This window comes from Melanerpes formicivorus, unplaced genomic scaffold (assembly GCF_026170545.1).
Source record: "Melanerpes formicivorus ecotype bairdi unplaced genomic scaffold, bMelFor1.0.p_v2 SCAF_136, whole genome shotgun sequence".
NCBI classification, from domain to species: Eukaryota; Metazoa; Chordata; class Aves; order Piciformes; family Picidae; genus Melanerpes; species Melanerpes formicivorus.
Window position 1 is genome coordinate 1020552 of NW_027142488.1, and position 22124 is coordinate 1042675.

Below are 22124 nucleotides of genomic sequence, written 5' to 3' on the forward strand. Positions count from 1 at the left end.
TCCTGGAGAATGTTAATGAAGAAGGGAGGGCAAGGAGCAGAGAGAAAGTGCCTCAGTGAGGCCTGAGTGAGGGACCAATATGGACCAGCAGCAGGCTGATGGCAGACATTCAACCTCTTCAGCAACCTGAGGGACAGGGTGAACCTTCAGCCAGCTTGCTGATATCAGACTGGGAGGAGTGGCTGACACCTATCAGGCTCTGGCATTCACTGTGACCTGGCCAAGCTGGAGGGCTGGGGGAGAGGAACCTCATGAAGCTAGATAAGGGCAAATGTAGGGTCCTGCCCCTGGGGAAGAACAACCCCTGCACCAGTACAGGTGAAGGGTGACCTGCCAGACAGCAGCTCTGTGAAAGACCTGGGTGTTCCCCAGGAGTCAGCACTGTGCCCTCATGGCTAAAAAGGCCAATGGTCTCCTGGGGTACACAAACAGTGTGTCCAGCACCTCAAGGCAGGTTCTCCTCCTTTATTCAGGCCCAGTGAGGCCACATCTGGAGTCCTGGGTCTACTTCTGGGCTCTCCCATTCAAGAGAGACAGGGAACTACTAGAGAGGCCAGGGGAGGCTACAAAGATATTGAGGGGCCTGCAGCATCTCTGGGAGGAGGAAAGGCTGAGAGACCTGGGACTGTTTAGCCTAAAGAAGAGTACTCACACAGGGGATTTTCTCAATGCTCAGCAAGAGCTGAAGCATGGTGAACAAGAGGAGGGGGGCAGACCCTTGTCAGTGGTGCCAAGGGATAAAACAAGGGGCACAACTTGGAGTGCAGGAGGTTCCATCTGAAGACAAGGAGAAATTTGTTTGGCGTGAGTGTGCAGGAGCCCTGGAGCAGGCTGCCCAGAGAGGCTGTGGAGTGTTGTCTGGAAAGATTCCAAACCCACTTGGCCATTGTGATCCTGGGCAAGCTGCTGGGGGTTCCCCTCCTTTAGGAGGGAGATTGGACTGGATGATCTCCAGGGGTCCCCTCCAACCCCTACACCATGCTGGGATTCTGGGATTTATCTTTATTGAAAAAAAAAGAAGACAGAAAAGTTGCAGGCCCAGCTGAGAAGAGAGAGAGGAGGGATGGAGAGCTTGTGCACACTTTCTCCACTGCAAAGAGTACAGGTGACCCAAAAGCAACATTTTTTTCCCCACATTTCCTTAATGTAAGAACAGAGCCCTTCAGCAGAGGCTATACTATTACCTATTTATTTTATAGCCACAACTCCAGGAGATCTTTTAGCTGAAATTGAAGCCAAACTTGTCCTGTACTTGTCTCATTGTTCACTTCTCCATCCCTCGGGACAAAGAGAGAAAGAGGAAGGAGGAAGCTGAGCAAAGGAAGTGCCACTTGGTACTGACAGGAAGGGGCAGAGGTGGCAGGACAGGCAGCACACTGAGTGGTGTTAATACACAAAATCAGCACAGGCCAGGAGGTCCACAACCACCCCCAACCCCTTGGCTGCAGAAGAAAGGTGCTGAAGTATTGAGCTACTAAAATCCACAGAGTTCAGAGAGAAAAGTAGTCATCACCCTGCTCCTCCTCTGAGGAGGCTGCTGCCTCTATCACAAAGAGGTTCTCCACGTCAGCAGTTGGGGCCACCTCTGCAAGGAGAAAAATGGGGGGGGTTATTAGTGTGTGGTGGGTTTGGAAAGCACCTAGAGGAGGTGCAAAAAGCCAAGAGGCTCAGGAGAAACAGCCTGCAGATCTCCAACATCCAACACCTCCATGGTGATATTCAAGGCAAGGTTCAACAAGGCCTCAAGCGACCTGGTCTAGTGGGAGGTGTTCCTACCTATGGCAGGGGGGTTGGAACTAGATGAACTTCAAGGTCCCTTCCAACCCAAACCATTCTATGATTCTATAAAAGGAAGTGAAGGAAGCTAAAATGAATGAGGAGAGCCAAAGAGAACTTACTTTGAGTATAGCTGAACTTAGTTTTACGTGAAGTTGGCGTGTCCAGAACTGCTGCAGCCTGAGGGAGAGGACAGAGAAGGTCGTCTTAGACACCTGCACCAGTACAGAGAAGCTAGGGAAATTGGAATCGGCTGGGTCCTGCACTGGAGTTGAGCTGCCCAGGCCCTGTGCTGCATTGCCACAAAAACCTTAGTGGACAAGATGAAATAGCCTCAGGTTGCCCAAAATAGCCTGTACTTGTGTTAAAGCAACCAGCAATAGGGCAAGAGGAAATGGCCTCAAGTTGGAGGAGAGGTTGAGGTTGGACAGGAGGAACAATTTCTTCCCCAGAAGGGTTGTCAAGGCCTGTCCCAGGCTGCCCAGAGCAGTGGTGGAGTGTCCATCTCTGAAGAGTTTCCAAAGTTGTGTAGGTGTGGTGCTGAGGAACATGGTTTAGTGGTGACCTGGCAGTGCTGGGTTAAGCGTTGGACTGGATGATCTTAGAGGTCTCTCCAAACCTAAGTGACTCTATGATTCTGGTTTCTTAGAGGAGGTACTACTTAGAGAAGAGCTATTTATCATCAGGATTACAAGCACTGGGTTTCTTCTGGGTTGTCAGATGCTACTGAGTTTTGTGACCTTCAGAGACATGAAGTGCCTGCTATGTTCTTCTGTAGAGAGGAACAGGTCATTGTCACCTGGTATTACAGAACCCCTAAGTTTAGAGATGCATTCCTAGGGGCTGAGTCTTCTGGCTTTTCCATGAAAAGCTGAGATCCCAGGGGCAGAAAAACCACAGAATTGTTTTGGTTGGGAGAGATCTTTAAGACCATTGAGTCCAACCATTAACCCAGCACTGCCAGGTCACCAGTACAGCATGTCCCTCAGCACCACATCTCCATGACTTTTCAGTATCTGAATGGGACTCTTCAAGAAAGCTGGGCAGGGGCTGTTTCCAAGGTCTGGTAGCACTTGGACAAGGGACAATGGTTTGAAACTAGAGCAAGGTAGGTTTAGATTGGACATTAGGAAGAAGTTCATCACTGTGAGGGTGGTGGAGCACTTGAATGTGCTGCCCAGGGAGGTGGGAAGAGGCCCCATCCCTGGGGACATTCAATGTCAGGCTTAATGGGACACTGAGCAACCTGATCTAGTTGCAGATGTCCCTGCTGACTGCAGGTGTTTGGACTAGATGATCTTTAAAGGTCCCTTCCAACCCAGCGAATCGTAATGCCATGGTTCTACACAGTTTTGAAACCCTCCCATGGATGGGGACTCCTCCACTGCCTTGGTGGCCAGGCCTTGACAAACCTTTCCATGAATAAATTGTTCCTTATGCCCAATGCTAGACCTGTTCTCCAGACCCTTTCTTGCCCTTCTCTGGCCACCAAGTGTAGACCCAAAACCCATCAGGCTGGGAGGAGATAGGGGGTGGCTCCTGGTCTGCAGTCCCAGGATTTCTCTGCCTAAGCAGCAGAGGTTGGGCTGATCGAGGTGGATCTGGGCAGCGCTGAGGGGATGCAGCATTACCGACTTCTTCTTGATGTTGTCCCAGGTGCCCCTGCTGCTCTGTGTCTGCTTCTGCATCCTGAAGACATGCCTGTCATAGTCGTTCCTGTAGAGGGAACCCAGCACCTTAGTGTCACCACCCTGCTGCCTGCTGCACACAGGTAGAGGCACTAGGGAACACTAAGGTGAGAAGGACCTGGGCATGGCCATCAAAAGCATCTGCTGGTCACCTCAAGGGGACAGCAACTGTGGGAGGGGTTAACCAGAGGACATGGTTACCAGGCAAAGCTCCACCATTTCTCAGAGGAAGCTCATTTCTTGTCCTTCAGATAAAATGTTTCCATTCCAGTTTCAGACAAGTTGAAGAAACTGAGCTAGGAGGTTAAGACTCAAAACCAGCAGAGAAAACTTTGCTGAGGCTGAAGCTCAAACCACTACCTTCTCCAAGAGGAGAAGGACACTGGACAGGAGATGGACACTGGTTTTGTGGCCTCTGGTCAGTTGATTGCTCACACTGCCAAAGGAAAGGGCTTTTCCTAAACAAGTCCCTCCAGGACTGCACACACTAAATATGGAAGTGACCTGCTGTCCCAGTTCCAGAAGTGATGCTGCTTAGAACACGAAAGACAACCTTGCAGAAAATCCAAAGGAAAAGGTGAGCAGAGGACACTGGAATGAATTCCTACCTGTTGATGGGTGCCAGCATGCCAGGGCTGATGTGCTCACACTGTGGGGTTTTCACCATCGGGAAGATGGCTGAGGAAGGTGTGATGGGGTTGTCCTTAAGTGCAAAGACCTCATCATCGTCATCTCGACTTTCACGCAACGTTGGCAACTGCAAAGGCACATCAGACCCACCCTCTTAACACATCTGCTGAGACTTCTCATGGGTCTGTCAGGAGGTGGCAGTGGGAAACAGACTCTTGTGAACCACTGCTGTATCCCTTGTTCCCACATGGAGGAGACCCAGACTCTCTGTAGACCTCACTCCATTCCCTGCCTTGACTCCACCATGTCCCTTAGGCAGATGCAGAGCACGTATGTAGGAAGGTCTCCACACAGCAGCTAAGTGAGGCTTCCATCTTGCTCTTGCTGCTCCTTCCATGGATGGCAAACATTTTCTGGACTTTTTTGGCTACTACACAGCCCCAAAAGAATTTCTGATTAAAGCTACAGGGTCAAAGTCAGCCATCAGCAATCAGGAGAAGGAGCTGAGCATGGCTATACACAGGTCTGCTCACTTTGAAGAGAGGAAAACTGGAAAGGTTCAGATTTACCTTCACTCTTCTGTTCTGAAAGGGTGTGGCAGTGAAAACGTCATCATGGTTGTCCTTTGGCAAATGGTCCAAGAAGTCCCTCATCTGCTGCTTCCTCTTGAAGGTTCCCACTTTGGCACTTATGACTGGCTCCTTCTTATCTACAGGAATTAAAACATCCCTTGTTCTAAGGCAGCAGGGACATGGTTTGACAACTCACCAACTACTCAATGCCACTGACAGAGCCCAGTCCCTCCTCCTTGAGAATATCTCACAGCTTCCTTGTGATCCTCTGAGTTCTGAGACAACTGATGGCTTGAAATAAAACCTCTCTGCTACATCTTACTACAGAATCAAACTGGTTTGGGTTGGAAGGGACCTTAAAGGTCACCCAGTCCAACTCCCCTGCAGTCAGCAGGGACATCTGCAACTGGAGCAGGTTGCTCAGAGCCCCAAACAACCTGACCTGCAATGTCTTCAGATGGGGCAACTTCCACCTCTCTGGATGTCCTGGGCCAGGCTCTCACCACCCTTAGTGTCAAACATTTCTCCCTTCTCTTCTGTCTGCATCTCCCTCTCTTAGTTCAGATCATCAACCCTTTTCTTCCTGTCACAACAGATCCTGCTCAAAAGTCTGTCCCCATATTCATCAGAAGCTTCCTGCAGACTTCACACAGCCACTGCAGGTGCCAGACAGCAGCTGGTATATGATGGTTCCATAGGTCACAGCCATTTTTCAAGTGTCCAAGTCAGGTTGGATACAAACCAGGGAAGTGGTAGATGCCTCATCCCTGGAACCATTGCAGGTCAGCTTGTTTGGGGGTCTGAGCAACCTGCTCTGGTTGCAGATGTCCCTGATGACTGCCTAGATGTCTTAAGGGGACAGCCTCAAATGGTCACACTAGATAACCTTTACATTTCTTCCCAACCTAGCCCAATCCAGTCTGTGACTATTTGCCCTCAGTTGGTAAGGCCAGGTTAAATCTTCCACATCGTGCCCCAAACTAGAAAACTCTAGAAACATTCTTTTTCCTCTTGTACTTTAGTCCTTCATGAGATGCTCCACCAAACCCTGACCCTCCCCCAATGTGTGCTTTTGTCCCCCTCTCTCACTGCCCAATAAATCCTGAACCAGAAATGGTTTGAAGTCTGCAACACCCCCAGAGCACGGTCTCAGTACCCTTCTCTGCTGATTTTGCTGAAGTGTTGCTCTTCTTGGTGTGGAACTTGGAACCTTTTGCCTCTTGCTCGTCCATGTACTTATGATGGCATTCCTCAGCTGAGCGTGAGCCCACCGCCATGGCCACCTCCAGCCAGAAGCCACTTTTGTGCTTGGGAAAGGATGCCACAGCCCTGCCAAGGGAACAAAGCCACAGCTCGTGCCATAGAATCACAGAATGGTTTGGTTTGAAAGGGACCTTAAAGATCATTTAGTTCCAACCCCTTGCCACGGGCAGCGACATCTTCCGCTACACCAGGCTGCTAAAGGCCTCATTGCCTTGAACACTTCCAGGGAGGGGGCCATCCACAATCTCCCTGGGCCACCTGTTCCAGTGTCTCACCACCCTCACTGCAAGGAATTTCTCTATGATATGTCATGCTGGAGAACCTCACTGGGTCAAACTTCCAGAAACCTGCTGGCTGTCCTGGGAAGAACACTATGCCTTGGTTGTAGAGAATCTTGTTCCAGCTGGAACAATCTGGGATAAGCTCAAAGAGGACAGATAAGCTGGAAAAGGGCAGATTTAGACTGCACATTAGGAGGAAATTCATTACAGTGAAAGTGGTGAAGACACAGGGAAGAGGTTGTCCAGGAAGGTTGTGGATGCCCCCCACCGGAGGTGTTCAAGGCCAGGTTGGATGAGGCCTTTAACCTGGAAGGTGTTCCTGCCCATGGTGGTTAGAACAAGATGATCTTGAAGGTCCTCTCCAACCCAAACCATTCTACCATTGTCTCTGATACCTTGTCCATATCCAGATACAAGATAAATTCATCTGCAGCAGGTCCCCTCACCCCTGAGACATGAGCTCACCCAGTCCCAGCGTGATGGAAGTTGGAAGGGATCTCTGGAGATTCATAAAATGGTTTGGGTTGGAAGGGACTCTAAAGGCCACTTACTCCAACTCACTGCTAAAGCAGGATCACCTCATGTCTTTTCAGGCTTCTAATCTAAGAGAAACAAACCCAAACATGCTCATTTTATTACTTAATATATTAAATCTTTTAAGTATTAATTAATGCACTAATCAAACCATCTTGCAGATCTCCCCTTTAATGCACTCAAAGCTGTAAGCACATTGTGTTTATTCCATCAGGGGAGAGAAAATGCTGCCTCTGCCCCACTAAATCATGAAGAGCAACACTTGTACCCTAAAGACTAGTAGTTCACCCTATCCTGACCTACTTGTGGTTTTCTAGTTTACTCAGAGGATGTTTATCACTAGAATAGTACATCCACAAAGAAGTTGCTTGAGGTGTCACTGTCTTTCATAGCTGCATAGAATGGTGGCAGCTGTGGCCTGCAATTACTTCAGATAACTCCCAAGTATCTCCTTTGTTTCACCATTTTTTACTTTGTTAACATGAATTCTTTAAGAGGGAGTTTAAACAGAAAGGATTCCTTTAAAATAGCATCAGTGCCTGAATCTGGGAAACCTAAGCTCTGAGAATATTCTGCCTCCCCACGTTAGAGGGAAACAGAACAGCCACTTGCCTGTAAAGCTTCTGTAGCTCCTTTTCAGACCACTCATCGGCTGCCCTCTGAAAGAGTTCCAGGGATGGCTGCACCTTCTCCCTCTCCTGTTCTCTTGATTTGGCTGCTGAAGACTTGGCAGGGTTAGAAACTCGAGAAGCTTTTATTTTATCAGGAACTTTTGAGCTCTTCCCTTTCACCTGAAGCTCTTCTGTGCCAGTTTCGGCCTCACTGTCAGACTCCAAATAGCTCAGATGGTTGAACCTTCTTCTTCCCTTTGTTTCCTTCTCTGGCCCGAGGAAAGAAGAGGACTCATCAGAAGTTTTTTTTTCTCCAAGGGAATCACCACCATCAGTGGATCCAGGCTCACTTTGCCTCAACACCATGTGATGGGAGGCAGCAGACTGCTTCACTGTCCCCTGCTCACCACATATCTTCTTATTGTTATCCCATGAACCTCTATAGTGAGAGGAGAGTTCAAAGGTTGAAGTCTTTTTATTGAACACAGGTTCATTCCTCCTTTTGACAGACAGGGTGACATCTTCACTAGATTCTTCTTCCTCACCTGTACTTGATGATACAGCTCTTAACAGTTGGTCTTGAAGCTGTTTGCTGGATCTCAAGCAGGACTTGTACCTGTGCTGATGGACAGTCTGCTCTCCCCGGCCTGCTTCTCTCTTCTCCTTCCTCACTCGTGGGGCTCGGCTCTTCTGTCTGCTGAGTGCTTCAGCACTGGAGGAGTTCAGCCTAGCAGAAAGCTGGGCTTTGCTTCTCGTGGCAAAACCTGCCTGCTCACTCTCCTCCTCATCTGAAACGAAGCGCCTGGCCTTCTTGCTTCCACTGGGCTTGAGATCTCCCCTGGAACTCACTCCTGTCTCATTGCTCTTCCCTGAAAGAGGATATGTTGGAGAACATCACATCATGGAGTGGAACATCACAGAGAATCTTCTGCTGCATATTTTATGTTGTTGTCAGAGCTCTGATATTCCCCACTTTGCATTCCAAGTATTAAAATACTTTTCCTACATAAGCATTTAGAGATTCCAAGCAGGGTAGGGGGTGGAAGGGACCTCTGGAGATCATCCAGTTCAACCCTCTGGGCAGCCTGCCCCATGGCTCCAGTACCCTCACACCTAACAAGTTTCTCCTCCTGTTCAGGTGGAACCTCCTGGGTTCCAGTTTGTGCCCATTGCCCCTTGCCTGTCCCTGAACACCACTGACAGGAGTCTGGCCCCATCCTCTGGCACCCCCCACAGGTCCTTTAGCTCTTGCTGAGCAGTGAGAAGATCCCCTCTCAGGCTGCTGACAGAAATGTTCTAGGCCCATCAGCAGCTCTGGTGCCTCCACTGGACTCTTTCCAGTAGCTGCCTGTCTCTCTTGAACTATGGAGCCCTGAACTCAGAACTCCAGATGTGACCTCACTGGGACAATGTAGAGGGGGAGGGAATACTCCCTTGATCTGCTGGCCACACTCTTTTTCACACCCCCCAGGAGACCACTGGCCTTCTTGGCCACAAGAGCACCCTGCATTTATTTTAATTCCTACATCTTGGGAAGCAAAGCCAGACCACAGCTCCCTAGAGTGCTGAACTCCACCCTCTTTCAGCCTCTCTCCAGTGAGATCCAACAGCTCTGTGGCCAAAGAGACAGGAGGAGAAACCTCAAAAACCCCATAATCCTTTCCATTCCAATGTCCAGAAAGAAAGTGTTCCCTTTATGCACGTGAAAGTGGCATTTGCACAGAGTTTACATTTGGAGCTGTCAACATGGAGTTAATGCTGCTCTTAGAGAAGACAAACCAATCAACCATTAAAAGATCACCATGCTGTTCCTGCCCCCACCTCATAAGGCCACTGATTCTGATCAGTATTTCTAAAAGAAAAGGAAAGAAAACCAAACCCACAACTGGTTTTTTTTTACCTTTGCTTTGGATTTTTGGTGTTTCTTCCACTGCCTTTGTGACTTTCTTTCGTTTTCTCTCCTTAGAGACAGAACTGGTCTTTCTTTGAATTTTTTCAGTACTTGACAGCTTCAAAACAAAACAATTTCAGCTCAACCAATAGGGATTAGACACCAGACCTAAGGACAGCAGCCCTGAAAAAGCCAAACATGCAGGACTGAGAGATTCTGAGTCACTTACACTGTCATCAGTGCCTGCTAAACACCCTGTGATGAGCACAGGTGGTTATGGAATCATAGAATGGAATGGGTTTGGGTTGGAAAATACCTTTAAGATCATCAAGTCCAACCGTTCTCTTAACTACCCAGGCTGGTGCTAAACCATCTCCCTCAGCATCTTATCTCTGCAGCTTTGAAACACTTCCAGGCATAGGGATTCAGCCACTTCCCTGGGTAGCCTGGGCCAATCTTTGAGAAACCTTTCAAGGAAGAATTTTCTTCTTATATCCAACTTTAAACCTGCCCTGCTGCAACTTGAGGCCATTTCATCTTGTCCTGTCCCTTGCTCCTTGGGAAAAAGAGACCAACCCCCACCTGGTTCTAACCTCCTTTCAAGGAGCAGCCATACACATGCCTAAACCTGAAGCAACAGAGCCAGGCTCCCTTTGAATTGAAGTAGCTTTACGACAGACAGAAGTAGCCATAACTAGAAGACCCTTACCAGGCTCAGATAATCTGTTCCACCTTCTTCTAAGGTAACATTCAGATCCCTATCCACAAACTGCCTTTGCCCACACCAGAAGTTGAGGGGTGGCTTCACAAGACGACCGCTACGGGTGTAAACCTTGTCTGAGTCAGTCCCTACCCGACTCTGTTTTGGGGGTGTATCTGTGAGGAAAGAAAACAAACAAAACCCAAATAGTCCAAAATGCTGTAGTGAAAATTCCCCTGGGCAGACTTCACCAAGCAGCTCCTTTGCACTGACCACGTGGAAAATGTAGACCGCGCCACCAAGTTTGATTTTCTTCTTTGAAAAGCAATCAGTTAGAAATGAAAGCCCACACCTTAGTATGACCCAAACGTTCTACAGTTTACAGCTTTCTACAGGATATATAAACTTCTAAGCACAGTAAGAGTCAGACAGGGCAACAGAATAATGAAGAGAAGTTGTCACAGTGGAGAGCCTTTAACAAATGAGCTGTTCAGTCTGGAGAAGAGAAGGCTCCGAGGAGACCTACTTGTGGCCTTCCAGTATCTGAAGGGGGCCTACAAGAAGGCTGGGGAGGGACTTCTCAGGATCTCAGGTAGTGATAGGACTAGGGGGAATGGAATGAAGCTGGAAGTGGGGAGATTCAGGCTGGATGTGAGGAGGAGGTTCTTCCCCATGAGAGTGGTGAAGCCCTGGAATGGGTTGTCCAGGGAGGTGGTTGAGGCCCCATCCCTGGAGGTGTTTAAGCCCAGGCTGGACGAGGCTCTGGGCAGCCTGATCTAGTGTGGGGTGTCTCTGCCCATGGCAGGGGGGTTGGAACTAGATGATCCTTGTGGTCCCTTCCAACCCTGACTGATACTATGAAATGAGAGGGGAAAAAAAACCAAAACCAAACAGCTTTTGTCACATTGGGAAGTAATCATGGAATAGTTTAAGTTGGAAGGGATCTTAAAGATCATCGAGTTCCAACCTCCCTGCCACAGGCAGGGACACCTCCCACTAGACCAGGTGCTCAAGGCTTCACCCAACCTGGCCTTAAACACCTCTCTGGAGGGAGGAATCTGATCAAACCTTTATCTAACAGCATAATGAAGTTTGGAGTTTACAGTAAGATATTAAAAATTCAAAGTTAAAGCCAAAAGCTTTTACAGAGTAATACAGCATGGTGGGGGGTTGGAAGAAACCTCTGGAGATCATCCAGTCCAACCTCCCTGCTAAGGCAGAAGCACCCACAGTAATTTGCCCAGGATCACAATGACTGGGTTTGGAATCTCTCCAGAGGAGACTCCACAACCTCTCTCCAGCCTGCTCCAGGGCTCCAGCACCTTCACAGCAAACAAGTTTCTCCTCATCTTCAAGTGGAACCTCCTGAGCTCCAGTTTGTGTCTGTTGCCCCTTGTCCTGTCACTGGGCACTGCTGACAAGAGCCTGGCCCCATCAGCTTGCCCCCTTACATGCCCTTCAGCTCCTGCTGAGCATTGATCAGATCCCCTTCGTGGCTGCTCCTCTCCAGGCTCAACAGCCCCAGGTCTCTCAGCCTTTCCTCCTCACAGAGATGCTCCAGGACTTTCAGCATCTTTAGAGCCTCCCCTGGACTCTCTCCAGTAGTTCTGTATCTCTACTCCTTCCTAACAAATCCAGGAGCAACTAATTCCTTTGGTAACAAAGCAAACAGAATGAATTGTCCCACGATCAATTCTCTCCAGCCCCAGCTGCCTTCACTGTGTGAAAACCATTAAGATGCCATCAAGCTGCTCAAGGACTTGATGTGAGTTCAAACTAAGACCAACAGGAGGAAAAAAGCCACTTTTTCTTTTTTTCTGAAGGATAGGATAATGAAATACTCACAAGTGTTCTCATCAACCTTTGGCAGTACTTCATAGGTGGTGTTTCTGAGATCAGGTCTTTTCCCATTGCTTGCTGTGCCTCCTCCAGTGTTCAGCATGTCCATGGTCAATGGGTCAGCATCTTCATTCTCATCAGTGGTTTGCTTTTGTTCTTTCCTAACAATGTAGATTTTAACAGCAAAAAACCCAAGGTAAGCTCAAGGCCTTCTTCTCACCTTGGCCAAAGCTCACTAGCATAGTGCAGCTGAACCCACATAGACACCACATGAAACACCAAATCAAAGCCCTTTGTGTATGGTCACTATCATGCTAGATAAAGAGAGGAATAAGAGAAAGCTTAAGAGATCCTCCTGAAGAACTGAGCAGTATGGACCTGGAACATTCTCTTTATGCAGACATCTACAATCTTTTCTACTTCTCTAACATACTTAAACAGCAAAATCTTAATCAGTAATTACAAGATGTTGCAATGAAACAGAATCTGCAGAGCAGTTACCTCCTCCTTTCCTCAAGGAACTCCTCAACATATTTCTTCCAATTCTTGGAAAAGCCAAACCTGAATCTTTTGATGAATTGGTAGGGAAAGCCTGTTGGGAACAGCAGTGGGGTTAACATCAACACTTCTCAGCACGAAGCAGAAATCACAGCCTGAAGCATGGTGGGGTGCTGAGTATCTTTGAAGCCCACCACATCTTGAAACACTACAGACAGACAACTTTCCCCACCCTAAAGGACCAGTCCTGCCCCTGGGGAGCAACAACCCCCTGCACCAGTAGAGGCTAAGGGTGACCTGCTGGGACAAGGACCTGGGAGTGCTGGTGGACATCAAGGTCCCCATGAGCCAGCAATGGGCTCTTGTGGCCAAAAAGGCAAATGGTCTCCTGGGGTGCATGAAGAAGAGTGCAGCCAGCAGGTTGAGGGAGGTTTTCCTAACAGAGATCAAGTGGTTACATAATAAGGAAGAACCTCAGTGGGTTTAAATGGAAAATGAGGAATAAAATGAATCCCATCATGTTGTGGGCTCTCAGGGAGATTCCTAAACTTCATATATTCATAGAATGGTTTGGGTTGGAAGGGACCTTAAAGATCATCTAGTTCCAACCCCATCTCATTCCAACTTTGGAGAAAATAATGCGTACTGGCGAGGATAGCTGTAGTCTGATGGTACTGTGGATGGAAAATGCTGGCCAGAAAGCACAAGAGAAGAGCTACAGAATACACATGAAATGGGGAACTTCAGTCTTGAGAAGAGGAAAATGATGACTGTGGTGGCAGGGCAACAGGTGTGGTTACAAGTTTGAGTTACTGTTAGGTACTGTTTTAGCAGTAGTGGTGGGTTTGTGAGCTCTAAGCAGACAGTTGGAGTTCATGATATTAAAGTCTCTTCCAACCTCATTATTTCCATAGATCACACAATGACATCACAGTTTAGTTTAGAAGGGATCTTTGAAGACCATCTAGTCCAACCCTCACATGAGAGTATGTGCTGATACGGGATTTAAAACTTATCTCTCAGGGTAAAAACTGAAGAATATGGTTTGGATGGCTTGGCAAGTGATTCTGTTCAAGGGTCAGCTTCATACTCACTAGCACTTAACAGCTTGAACACCCCAGAATCCCCGCATGGTGGAGGTTGGAAGGGAACTCCGGGATCATCCAGTCTAACATCCCTGATAAAGCAGGGGCACCCACAGCAGCTTGGCCAGGATCACAATGTCCAGGTGGGTTTGGAATCTCTCCAGAGGGAGACTTCACAACCTCTCTGGGCAGCCTGCTCCAGGGCTCCAGCACCCTCACAACAAACACATTTCTCCTCCTGTCCAGGTGGAACCTCCTGAGTTCCAGTTTGTTCCCATTGCCCCTTGTCCTGCCACTGAGAAGAGTCTGGCCCCATCCTCTGTCCCCAACAAGTCCTTTAGCTCTTGCTGAACATTGTGAATATCCTCTTTGTGGCTACTCTTCTCCAGGCTCAACAGCCCCAGGTCTCTCAGCTTTTCCTCCTCACAGAGATGCTCCAGGCCCCTCAGCATCTTTGGAGGCTCCACTGGACTCTTTCCTGTAGTTTCCTGTCTCTCTTGAGCTGAGGATCCCAGCACTGGGCCCAGCACTGCAGCTTTGGCCTCAGAAGGGCAGAGCAAAAGCAGAGGAGAACCTCCCTCGACCTGCTGGCCACACTCCTCAGGTGTTTAAGAACCATTAAGAACCTTCTTACCTTCTTTTCTCATGGAGGCCACATCAATCCTTCCCTGCAGCACGTAGACACTGCCGGAAGAGGTTCTCACTTGGTTGGAGGCGATGCGTTCCATCACGGCGTTACTGTGCCAAAGCTGATCTTTCTTATCTCTGAGAGAGCATGAAGACAAACAACACACTGGTTTCAGAAAAGCAAGGTAAAACTCAAATGTTGGTATTCCCTGAAAGGTGGGCAGAGGTGGTGGGGGCTTCTCTTAGTTGAGAGGTGTCCACTAGACAAGTAACTACATTAGGTGGTTACTAACTACAGGAAGAGTAGATTAGGAGTATGTCCAGCAGATCAAGGGAGATTCTCCTCCCCCTCTAGTCTGCCTTGGTGAGACCTTGCCTGGAATACTGCATCCAGTTTTGGGCTCTCCAGTTCAAGAGGGACAAGGAGCTGCTGGATAGAATCCAATGGTGGGCTACCAGGATGATTAAGGGTCTGGAGCACTGCCCTACGAGGAGAGGCTGAGAGCCCTGGGGCTTTTTAGCCTGGAGAAGAGACAATTGAGAGGGGATTTAATAAATGTTAACAAATATCTGAGGGCTGAGTGTCAAGAGGCTCTTCTTCATTGCACCCTGTGATAGGACAAGGGGCAGTGGATATCAACTACAGCACAGGAGGTTCCACTTCAACATGAGGAGGAACTTCTTCACTGTGAGGGTCACAAAGCACTGGAACAGGCTCCCCAGAGGGATTGTGGAGTCTCCTTCTCTGGAGACTTTCAAGACCCATCTGGATGTGTTCCTGTGCGACCTGTGCTAGATTCTATGGCCCTGCTCTGGCAGGAGGGCTGGACTTGATGATCTTCAAAGGTCCCTTACAACCCCTAACATCCTATGATTACTCCTCTCCAAGGGTCCATTTCCCACAGGCTCCCCAAACCACTTCACTGCAAGTTAAATCTGACCCGTGTTTTCTTGATCTTGCAGCAATGTGAACATGACCTGACCATAAACATCACCAAGAGCCCCTCAGAGTCAGTTTTCAGGCGGATCAGATGCTGCCATGGTTCACCACGTAGCTGTAGGAGTAATGGTGCCACCTCAGATACTATGGCAGGAAGATATGGCTGAGGACGGTCTGCACTTCAAGCTGCCACAAACCAGAAATGATGTAGAAGGTCCATCGTGGCACAACTGTCAGGGATCTACTAGACAAACGTGTGTCTATTCCTCTTTCATCAGCTCAGGGCTGGAACTCAAGCTCTTTAACTGGTACTCTCCTGTGTATAGAAACTCCAGCTCCTGCAGACCTGATGGAATCCACCTCTTCCTTGAGAAGTTTAAACTCTAACATCACTTTGTACTTACCAAGAATGCCTTCCTTGAAGGTGCAACTCAACCTAAGTCATGGGCAACCTAAGCCATGGGCTAACATGGATCCTTCTTCTCCTCAAGCCTCAGCCTCCAGCCATGCAGTTCCTCATCCCCACATGCCCCAGCTGTGCTGTGCTACCGCCTTTGGAGCAGAGAGGCTCAGTGGGCTAAGCCAGGAGACAGAGACCTTTAGAAAGCATGGCAAGAGCTGTAAGCAGTGTCCCAAGGGTAGGGCTGCAGCCAAGGGACCTGCGTCCTCAGCTGGGGAAGCAAAATAAGCAGCAAAAGCGTGAGAAGCTGCTTCCAGAAGTTACCAAGATGTTCCCAGAAGACACAACTCAAAACTGCAGATGAAGATGGCATAGCCTTTCCATCTCAGAAACTGAAATCCCACCACCATCTTTCTCACCCCACTGAAATCAGAAAATTTCTCCTTACTTGCGTTTTCCTTCCAGAAAGACTGCAGAGTTGCCATCCATCACTTTAATTCTCCAGCTGGTGAGGCAGATAGTTTTCTGCTCAAAGGAAAAAAACAATTCATTTTTAGCTGAGACTGAAGGTATGAAAGGTGTGAGGAAGATGGACATGAATTCCTGTGCAACTCAAGGTGTTTAGGCATCAGAGAAACTAAAACCAACCATTCCACACATCCGTGTTGAGGCATCTTCAAGCTGGACTCTAAACCACAAAACTGCCAGGAATTAGAGACATTTTGAGACATTTGATGTTGGCTTTTAGATCTGAAACAGAGGTATTGTCTTGGAACTCAAGCACATCTAAAAAGCTCCTCACAAAAGGAAAGGTACCTGACACCTATAGCCAGCACCTGTTCAGATCTCTAGTGATCAGTAATGTACTCTGTGCAGAATAGTGTGGCCAGCAGGTCAAGGGAGGTTCTCCTCCCCTCTATTCAGCCCTAGTGAGGCCACATCTGAAGTCCTGGATCCAGTTCTAGGCTTCCCAGTTGAAGAGACAGGGAACTGATGGATAGGGTCCAGTGAAAGCTGGGAAGATGCTGAGGGGCCTGGAGCATCTCTGTGAGGAGGAAAGCCTGAGAGACCTGAGACTGTTGAGCATGGAGAAGAGCAGCCTGAAAGGGGATCTGAGCAATGTTTACAAATATCTGAAAGGTGGGTGTCAAGAGGCCAGGCTCTTTTCAATGGGACAGGACAAGGAGCAACGGGCACAAACTGAAACACAGAAGGTTCCATCTGAACAGGAGAAGAAACTTATTTGGTTGTGAAGGTGCTGGAGCCCTGGAGCAGGCCACCCAGAAAGACTGTGAAGCCTCCGTCTCTAGAGAGATTCTAAAGCCACATGGGTGTTTTGACCCTGGAAAGCTAGTTGGATGGGATGATCTCTGGAAGTCACTTCCAACCCCCACCATTCTATGATCTCTTCCAGCATCTTCTGCTCAGGCACAAGTCTTTAACACTAAGAGCTATCTGGTCCCACTTTTTAGTATCAAATGTACTTAAGTGTGAAGGAGAATGGATTGAATGCAGAGGAGGGCAATGAAGCTGGTAAAGGGCCTGAAGAATAAATCTTATGAAGCAACTGAAGGAGCTGGGGCTGAAGGTTTGAAAAAGAGAAGGCTGAGGGGAGACCTCATTGCTGTCTACAACTAGCTGAAAGGACATTGTAGAGAGGCTGGCGCTGGTCTCTTCTCCCAGGTATTAGTGATAGAACAAGAGGGAAAGGCCTCAAGCTGTGACTGGGTAGGTGTAGACTGGCCATTAGGAAACATTTTTCAGGGAAAGAGTGGTCAGGCATTGGAATGTGCTGCCCAGGGATGTGGCAGAGTCACCAACCCTGGATGTGTTTAAAGGTCACTTGCCTGTGGTGCTAGGTGATATGGTTTAAGGGTGAACTTTTTACAGTATGGATATGGGTTGGACTTGGTGATCCTGAGGGTCTTTTCCAACCTGAAGGTTTCTGGGATTCTGTGAAACAACTTGCTGAACTAAAAGAGGACTGCAAACCCATGGATTTTGCCAGGGACCAAAGGTAACTGACACATGGCAAAGTGTGGTTCCACCAGCTTAGGAGGGGAATCACTGAGGAATGCAGCAGGTTTCAAAATTCCAGAATCCCAGGATGGTGGGAGTTGGAAGGGAACACTGGACATCATCCAGTCCAACCCTCCTGCTAAAGCAGGGGCACCCACAGCAGCTTGCCCAGGATCACAACATCCTGGAGTCTCCACCACCTCTCTGGGCAGCCTGCTCCAGAGGTTCAGCACCCTCACACCAAGTAAGTTTCTCCCCATCTTTATACCCTCCTGGATACCATTTTGTGCCCATTGTCCCTTGTCCTGTCACTGGGAGCCACTGACAAGACTCTGGCCCCATCGTCTTTCCCCCAACAGGTCCTTTAGCTCTCAGGCTGCTCTTCTCCAGATGTTTACCAGCAAGATCTAAAATCCCAGTTCATTCTCCTCCCAGTGCTCATTGTTCTTGACAAGAAAAAACTAACTCTCCACAATGATCTGAAACCAGCCCACAGCAATGCAGCAGCTGCCCTGAAGAATTAAGTTCTCCCACCTCTTTCTCTGCTTTGCCAGCAGCTTGATCTGTAGGAGGTTTATTTGATGGGACATTAAACTCTTCTCTCTCCTTTTGCTTCCTGGGAATGTGGACATTGGGAGAAGCCAGCATGATACTACAAAAGCACTTTCTGGCTTTTGCCTCTGAGATCTTGTCTACTTCTTGAGCAGGTTCCTCATTATCTGGCTGCAACTCTCTTCTGTCTTGATGAGGTTCAGTTTGTTTGGCTTCTCTGTTTTGCCACTTTTCTCCCAGCTGATCCCCATTTTTGAAAGGACCAGAGGTTATATTGCCAGAAACAACAGCTGTGTCATCAGAGGATTCATCATCAGCATCCATGGGTTCCACAACAAACATATCATGATCATCCATATCAGTAGCCACGCTCTCTGCAGGGTCATTCCTCAGCTCCTCAGCCAGCAGAGTCTTCACTGATGACTTTTCTGTAAAGGTGGAAGGAGGAAGGTTCTGCTTGATTGGGTTTGAAGGATCTGCCCAAGAAAAATAAAAGGAATAAAAGAGATGAGTGATTTTCAGAAGTAACAAGGATTACATTCAGAAAGTTACCTCCCAAGACTCTGGAATGCATTGTGATGGCACTCACTAAAAGAAAAACATTGAGGTACTGCAGCATTTCCAAAATGCAGCAATGAAGCTGGTAGTGAAGGACCTGGAGAACAGGTCTGGTGAGGAGCAGCTGAGGGACCTGAGGTTGTTCAGCCTGCAGAAAAGGATGCTGAGGGGAGACCTGGCTCTCTACAGCTCCCTGAAAGGAGGTCGGAGCCAGGTAGGGTTGTTCACTGGGAGAAGAGACCAACTGACAGGATGAGAAGAAATGGCCTCAGCTTGCCCCAGGGGAGCTCTAGAATGAACATGAGGAACAATTTCTTCACTGAAAGGGTTGTCAAAGACTGGAACAGGCTACCCAGGGAGGTGGCTGAATCCCCATCCATGGGGGTGTGGTGCCGAGGAAGATGGTTTAGCACCAGCCTTGGCAGAGGTAGAGAATGGGTGTACTGGATGATCTTACAGCTCTTTTCCAACAACAACAGTTCTATGATTCTGTGTTCTTCATCTGCATTTCCAAATGTAGACTACGGGACAGAAGCTCACACGGGGTCACCATCAAGAAAGAATAGAGGGAGAAGAAAAACCAAAGATAGATGATATTGCAGGAGCAAACATTTTCTTTCAAAAATCGTATTAAAAGCCTGTATTAAAAGCCAAGGAACAAAAAAGACTCAGCAAGTGAGACTCAGGATTTTCCCCACTAAATTTCACATTGAAATAGTGAGGTGTTACACAGAGGACTCAAGCACATCAAAATGCCAACAGGGTGGAGGTTGGAAGGGTCCTCTGGAGATCATCCAGTCCAACCCCACTGTTAATGCACCCACAGCAGCTTGCCCAGGAAGACAATGGCCAGGTGGCTTTAGAATCTCTCTAGAGAAGGAATCAGGATGCCTGGAGAAAGGTGGCTTTCATTGTTAGAATGCACTCTAACAGACTGACAACCTCAAGCTTCAAGGTCAGCAGCCCACACCCCTACACCATGTTTAAACCAAGTCTAAAGGCCACCTCCAGGTTTGAAAAGGCAGACCTGCAGATTTTCATTGTATGCAGGATGCAGAGAAAGAGAATAATGATCTCCAAAGAGTTTACAAGCAAAACAGACATCCTGAAGCCAAGGAAGCTTTGGAGGTCTTCTTAGGAGCAAAACCAAGAGGTACCTTTTTGCTGCTGCTGCTGCTGCAATTTTTTCTTGACACGCAGGAAGAACTTCTGAGGGGACTCTAAGATAAGAGGGTCTTTGGCTAGAGCTCTCATGGGTCGCTTATCAGGAAACAGAGAGCCATTTAAATCTGGAAAAGAACACAGATAATCTTGGAATTTGGGGAAGAACAATGTTTTCTTTGCCAAGATGGGTGAGCAACAAGAGCTTTCTCTTTTTATCAAGGGTTAGGTGGTCTGTAGCCTCAGCTGCACCTGAGAAACACCCCCAGGTGTGTGTCAGGTTTGGGTTAGAAGCAACATATAAAGGTCACCAACTCCAACCCCCCTGCAGTCAGCAGGGACACCTACAACTACAGCAGGTTGGTCAGAGCCCCAAACAATGGTTTCAGAGATGGGGCATCTCCCATCTCTCTGGGCAATCTGGAACAGGATCTCACCACCCTCACTGTCAAACATTTCCCCCTTCTCTCCAGTCTCAAACTATCACCCTTTGTCCTGTTACAACAGCTCCTGTTCAAAAGTCTGTCCTCAGCTTTCTGATCAGCACCTGGAAGGTCTCGCTGGAGCCTTCTCTTCTCCAGGATGATCAACTCCAACTCTTTCAGTCTGTCCTCACAGCAGAAGGCTTCCAGCCCTCCTCTCATTACTGTGGCCACCTCTGGTCCTGTTCCAACAGGTCCATGTCTCTGCTGTGTAGAGGGCTCCAGAGCTGGACCCAGCACTGAAGATGACAAGGACAAGACACAGCAACTCTCTTCTTGGCCTCCAGTACTCCTTTGTGTATGTAGAGTGACTTCAGAACAAATTATTTAAACAGATCATAAAGAAGCGTTTGACACTGAGGGTAATGAGATCCTGCCCCAGTTTGCCCAGAGACATGGGAGATGCCGCATCCCTGGAACCATTCCAGGTCACACTGGGGCTCTGAGCAACCCGATTCAGTTGCAGATATCCCTGCTGACTAAAGAGGGGTTGCAGTCCTTTAAAGATCCCTTCCAAACCATTCTATGAAAAACTCCTAACCATACAGGGAAAGGTAGTACTGGTACCAGTATAGACACCTCGCTCTGCTTTTCATAGAGCCAGGAAGAGCCACAAGCAAAAGCCACATCAAACTCAGGGTCTAGGGCAAAACATCTGTTTTAGAGAAGCCATGAACAAACCTTCTGTTGGCTGGACGCGCTCAGCAGGCCCCTTGGCTGCTCTCTCCTGGTCTTCTGCCGTGACCGTTTTCTCAAGCCTTCTTCCCTGCTCCACCGGCTTTGGCATGGGGGTCAGGATAAAGTCGGTGCTGCAGCTCCTCGGTGGTTCCTCTCTCGTCGGCCGCCCGGGGTCCTGCTGCTTCTGCGAGGCATTGGTTTTCATCCGCTGGAAGACGTTGAGATGGTTGTCGCTGGCAGGTCGTTCATTCGCCCGTCGCTTCAGGCAGCGCTGAGGGCTGGGGAGCAGTCTGTCCAGGACCTTGCTGACACCCAGCAGCTCCTTGCAGGTCGTGCTCCCTGCCAGCGCCGCGGACTGGAGAGCAGTGTCAGGCTCCGGCCCTCCGGGGCGGCTTCCCGCAGGGCCCGACGGCTCTCTCCCGCTAGCTGGACAGATCCTGGCGGTACCGTGAGACCTCAGGAGCTCCTTCAGCGGCGTCAGCGTCCCCTCGGGGATGCAGCTGAAGGGCACCGAGCGGAAGGGCAGCTCTCCCGGCCGGCGGGCGGGCGTCACGATCGTGTCTCCGCACAGATCGGCCGCGGCTCGGCCCCTCATGGTACCAGTCTCTACCAGAGGCGGTTCGGCCTCTCTCGGTGATCTGTCCTCGGCTCTACCTGGCCCTTCACAACATTCCCGCCCCAGCCTGGTTAGGCCCCTCATGGCGGACTGGGCTCAGCTCGGCCCCGCCCGGCTTTACATGGCGGTCTCCCCACGGCTCGACCCCTCACAGCGGTGTCGCGTCGGCCCAGTCAGGCCTCTCACCGGCGGTATCGCCCCGCCCCAGTGAGGGCCGAGCCGGTCCCCGACAGCGTTCGGTTCGTCTGGGTCCTTTCCCTCAGAGACCGCGGAGGGCTGCGGTACCAACCTCCGCGCGCGCAGTTACCGAGCCCGCCCTCGCAGTCAGAATGATTTGAGCGAAGCCGCCGCGCTCCCATTGGTGGAGAGGACCTGTGACATCACTGCCATCTTGGACGGTGCCATTCAGGGCCAGAAAGGGGAAACAGCGCAAACCGGAAATGGTGGAGCCTTTTTTAGGGAGGTGGAAGGGGCGTACTCTCCTGCGGCACCCCTCTCTCCTTTTCAGCGGTGGTTTACTCTGTCCTGTAGCTGTATCGTCGCGCTGGCGACCGTTAGTGGCTGCAGCGGCGCCAGTGAGGGGTGGGCTGCGTAGCAGCGGGCGCTGTCCTCATAGAGCGGTGGCGATTTTGTTTCTGTAGGGGAGCCTCCAGCTGGGTTGAGTTGTTGGTGAAGGAAGGGAGAGCTCGGTAGCAAACGTTTTGCACCCGCTAACCCCATTAA

The 22124-nt window shown here is 49.3% G+C and overlaps 1 protein-coding gene across 1 annotated transcript; it reads right to left on the minus strand.

Moving 5' to 3' along the window:
* Positions 1-457: 457 nt before the first annotated feature.
* Positions 458-21706, minus strand: LOC137456756 (mis18-binding protein 1-like). The gene is made up of 16 exons (XM_068168359.1): positions 20789-21706; positions 19622-19753; positions 17889-18382; positions 15784-15860; positions 14003-14133; positions 12287-12377; positions 11792-11946; positions 9956-10122; positions 9256-9364; positions 7357-8224; positions 5823-5995; positions 4664-4803; positions 4073-4221; positions 3408-3492; positions 1899-1956; positions 458-1585 (listed from the first exon to the last, which is right to left on the minus strand). Exons 1-16 carry the CDS (start codon positions 21483-21485, stop codon positions 1491-1493), a joined length of 3621 nt encoding a protein of 1206 aa, XP_068024460.1. The 5' UTR covers positions 21486-21706; the 3' UTR covers positions 458-1490.
* Positions 21707-22124: the final 418 nt, after the last annotated feature.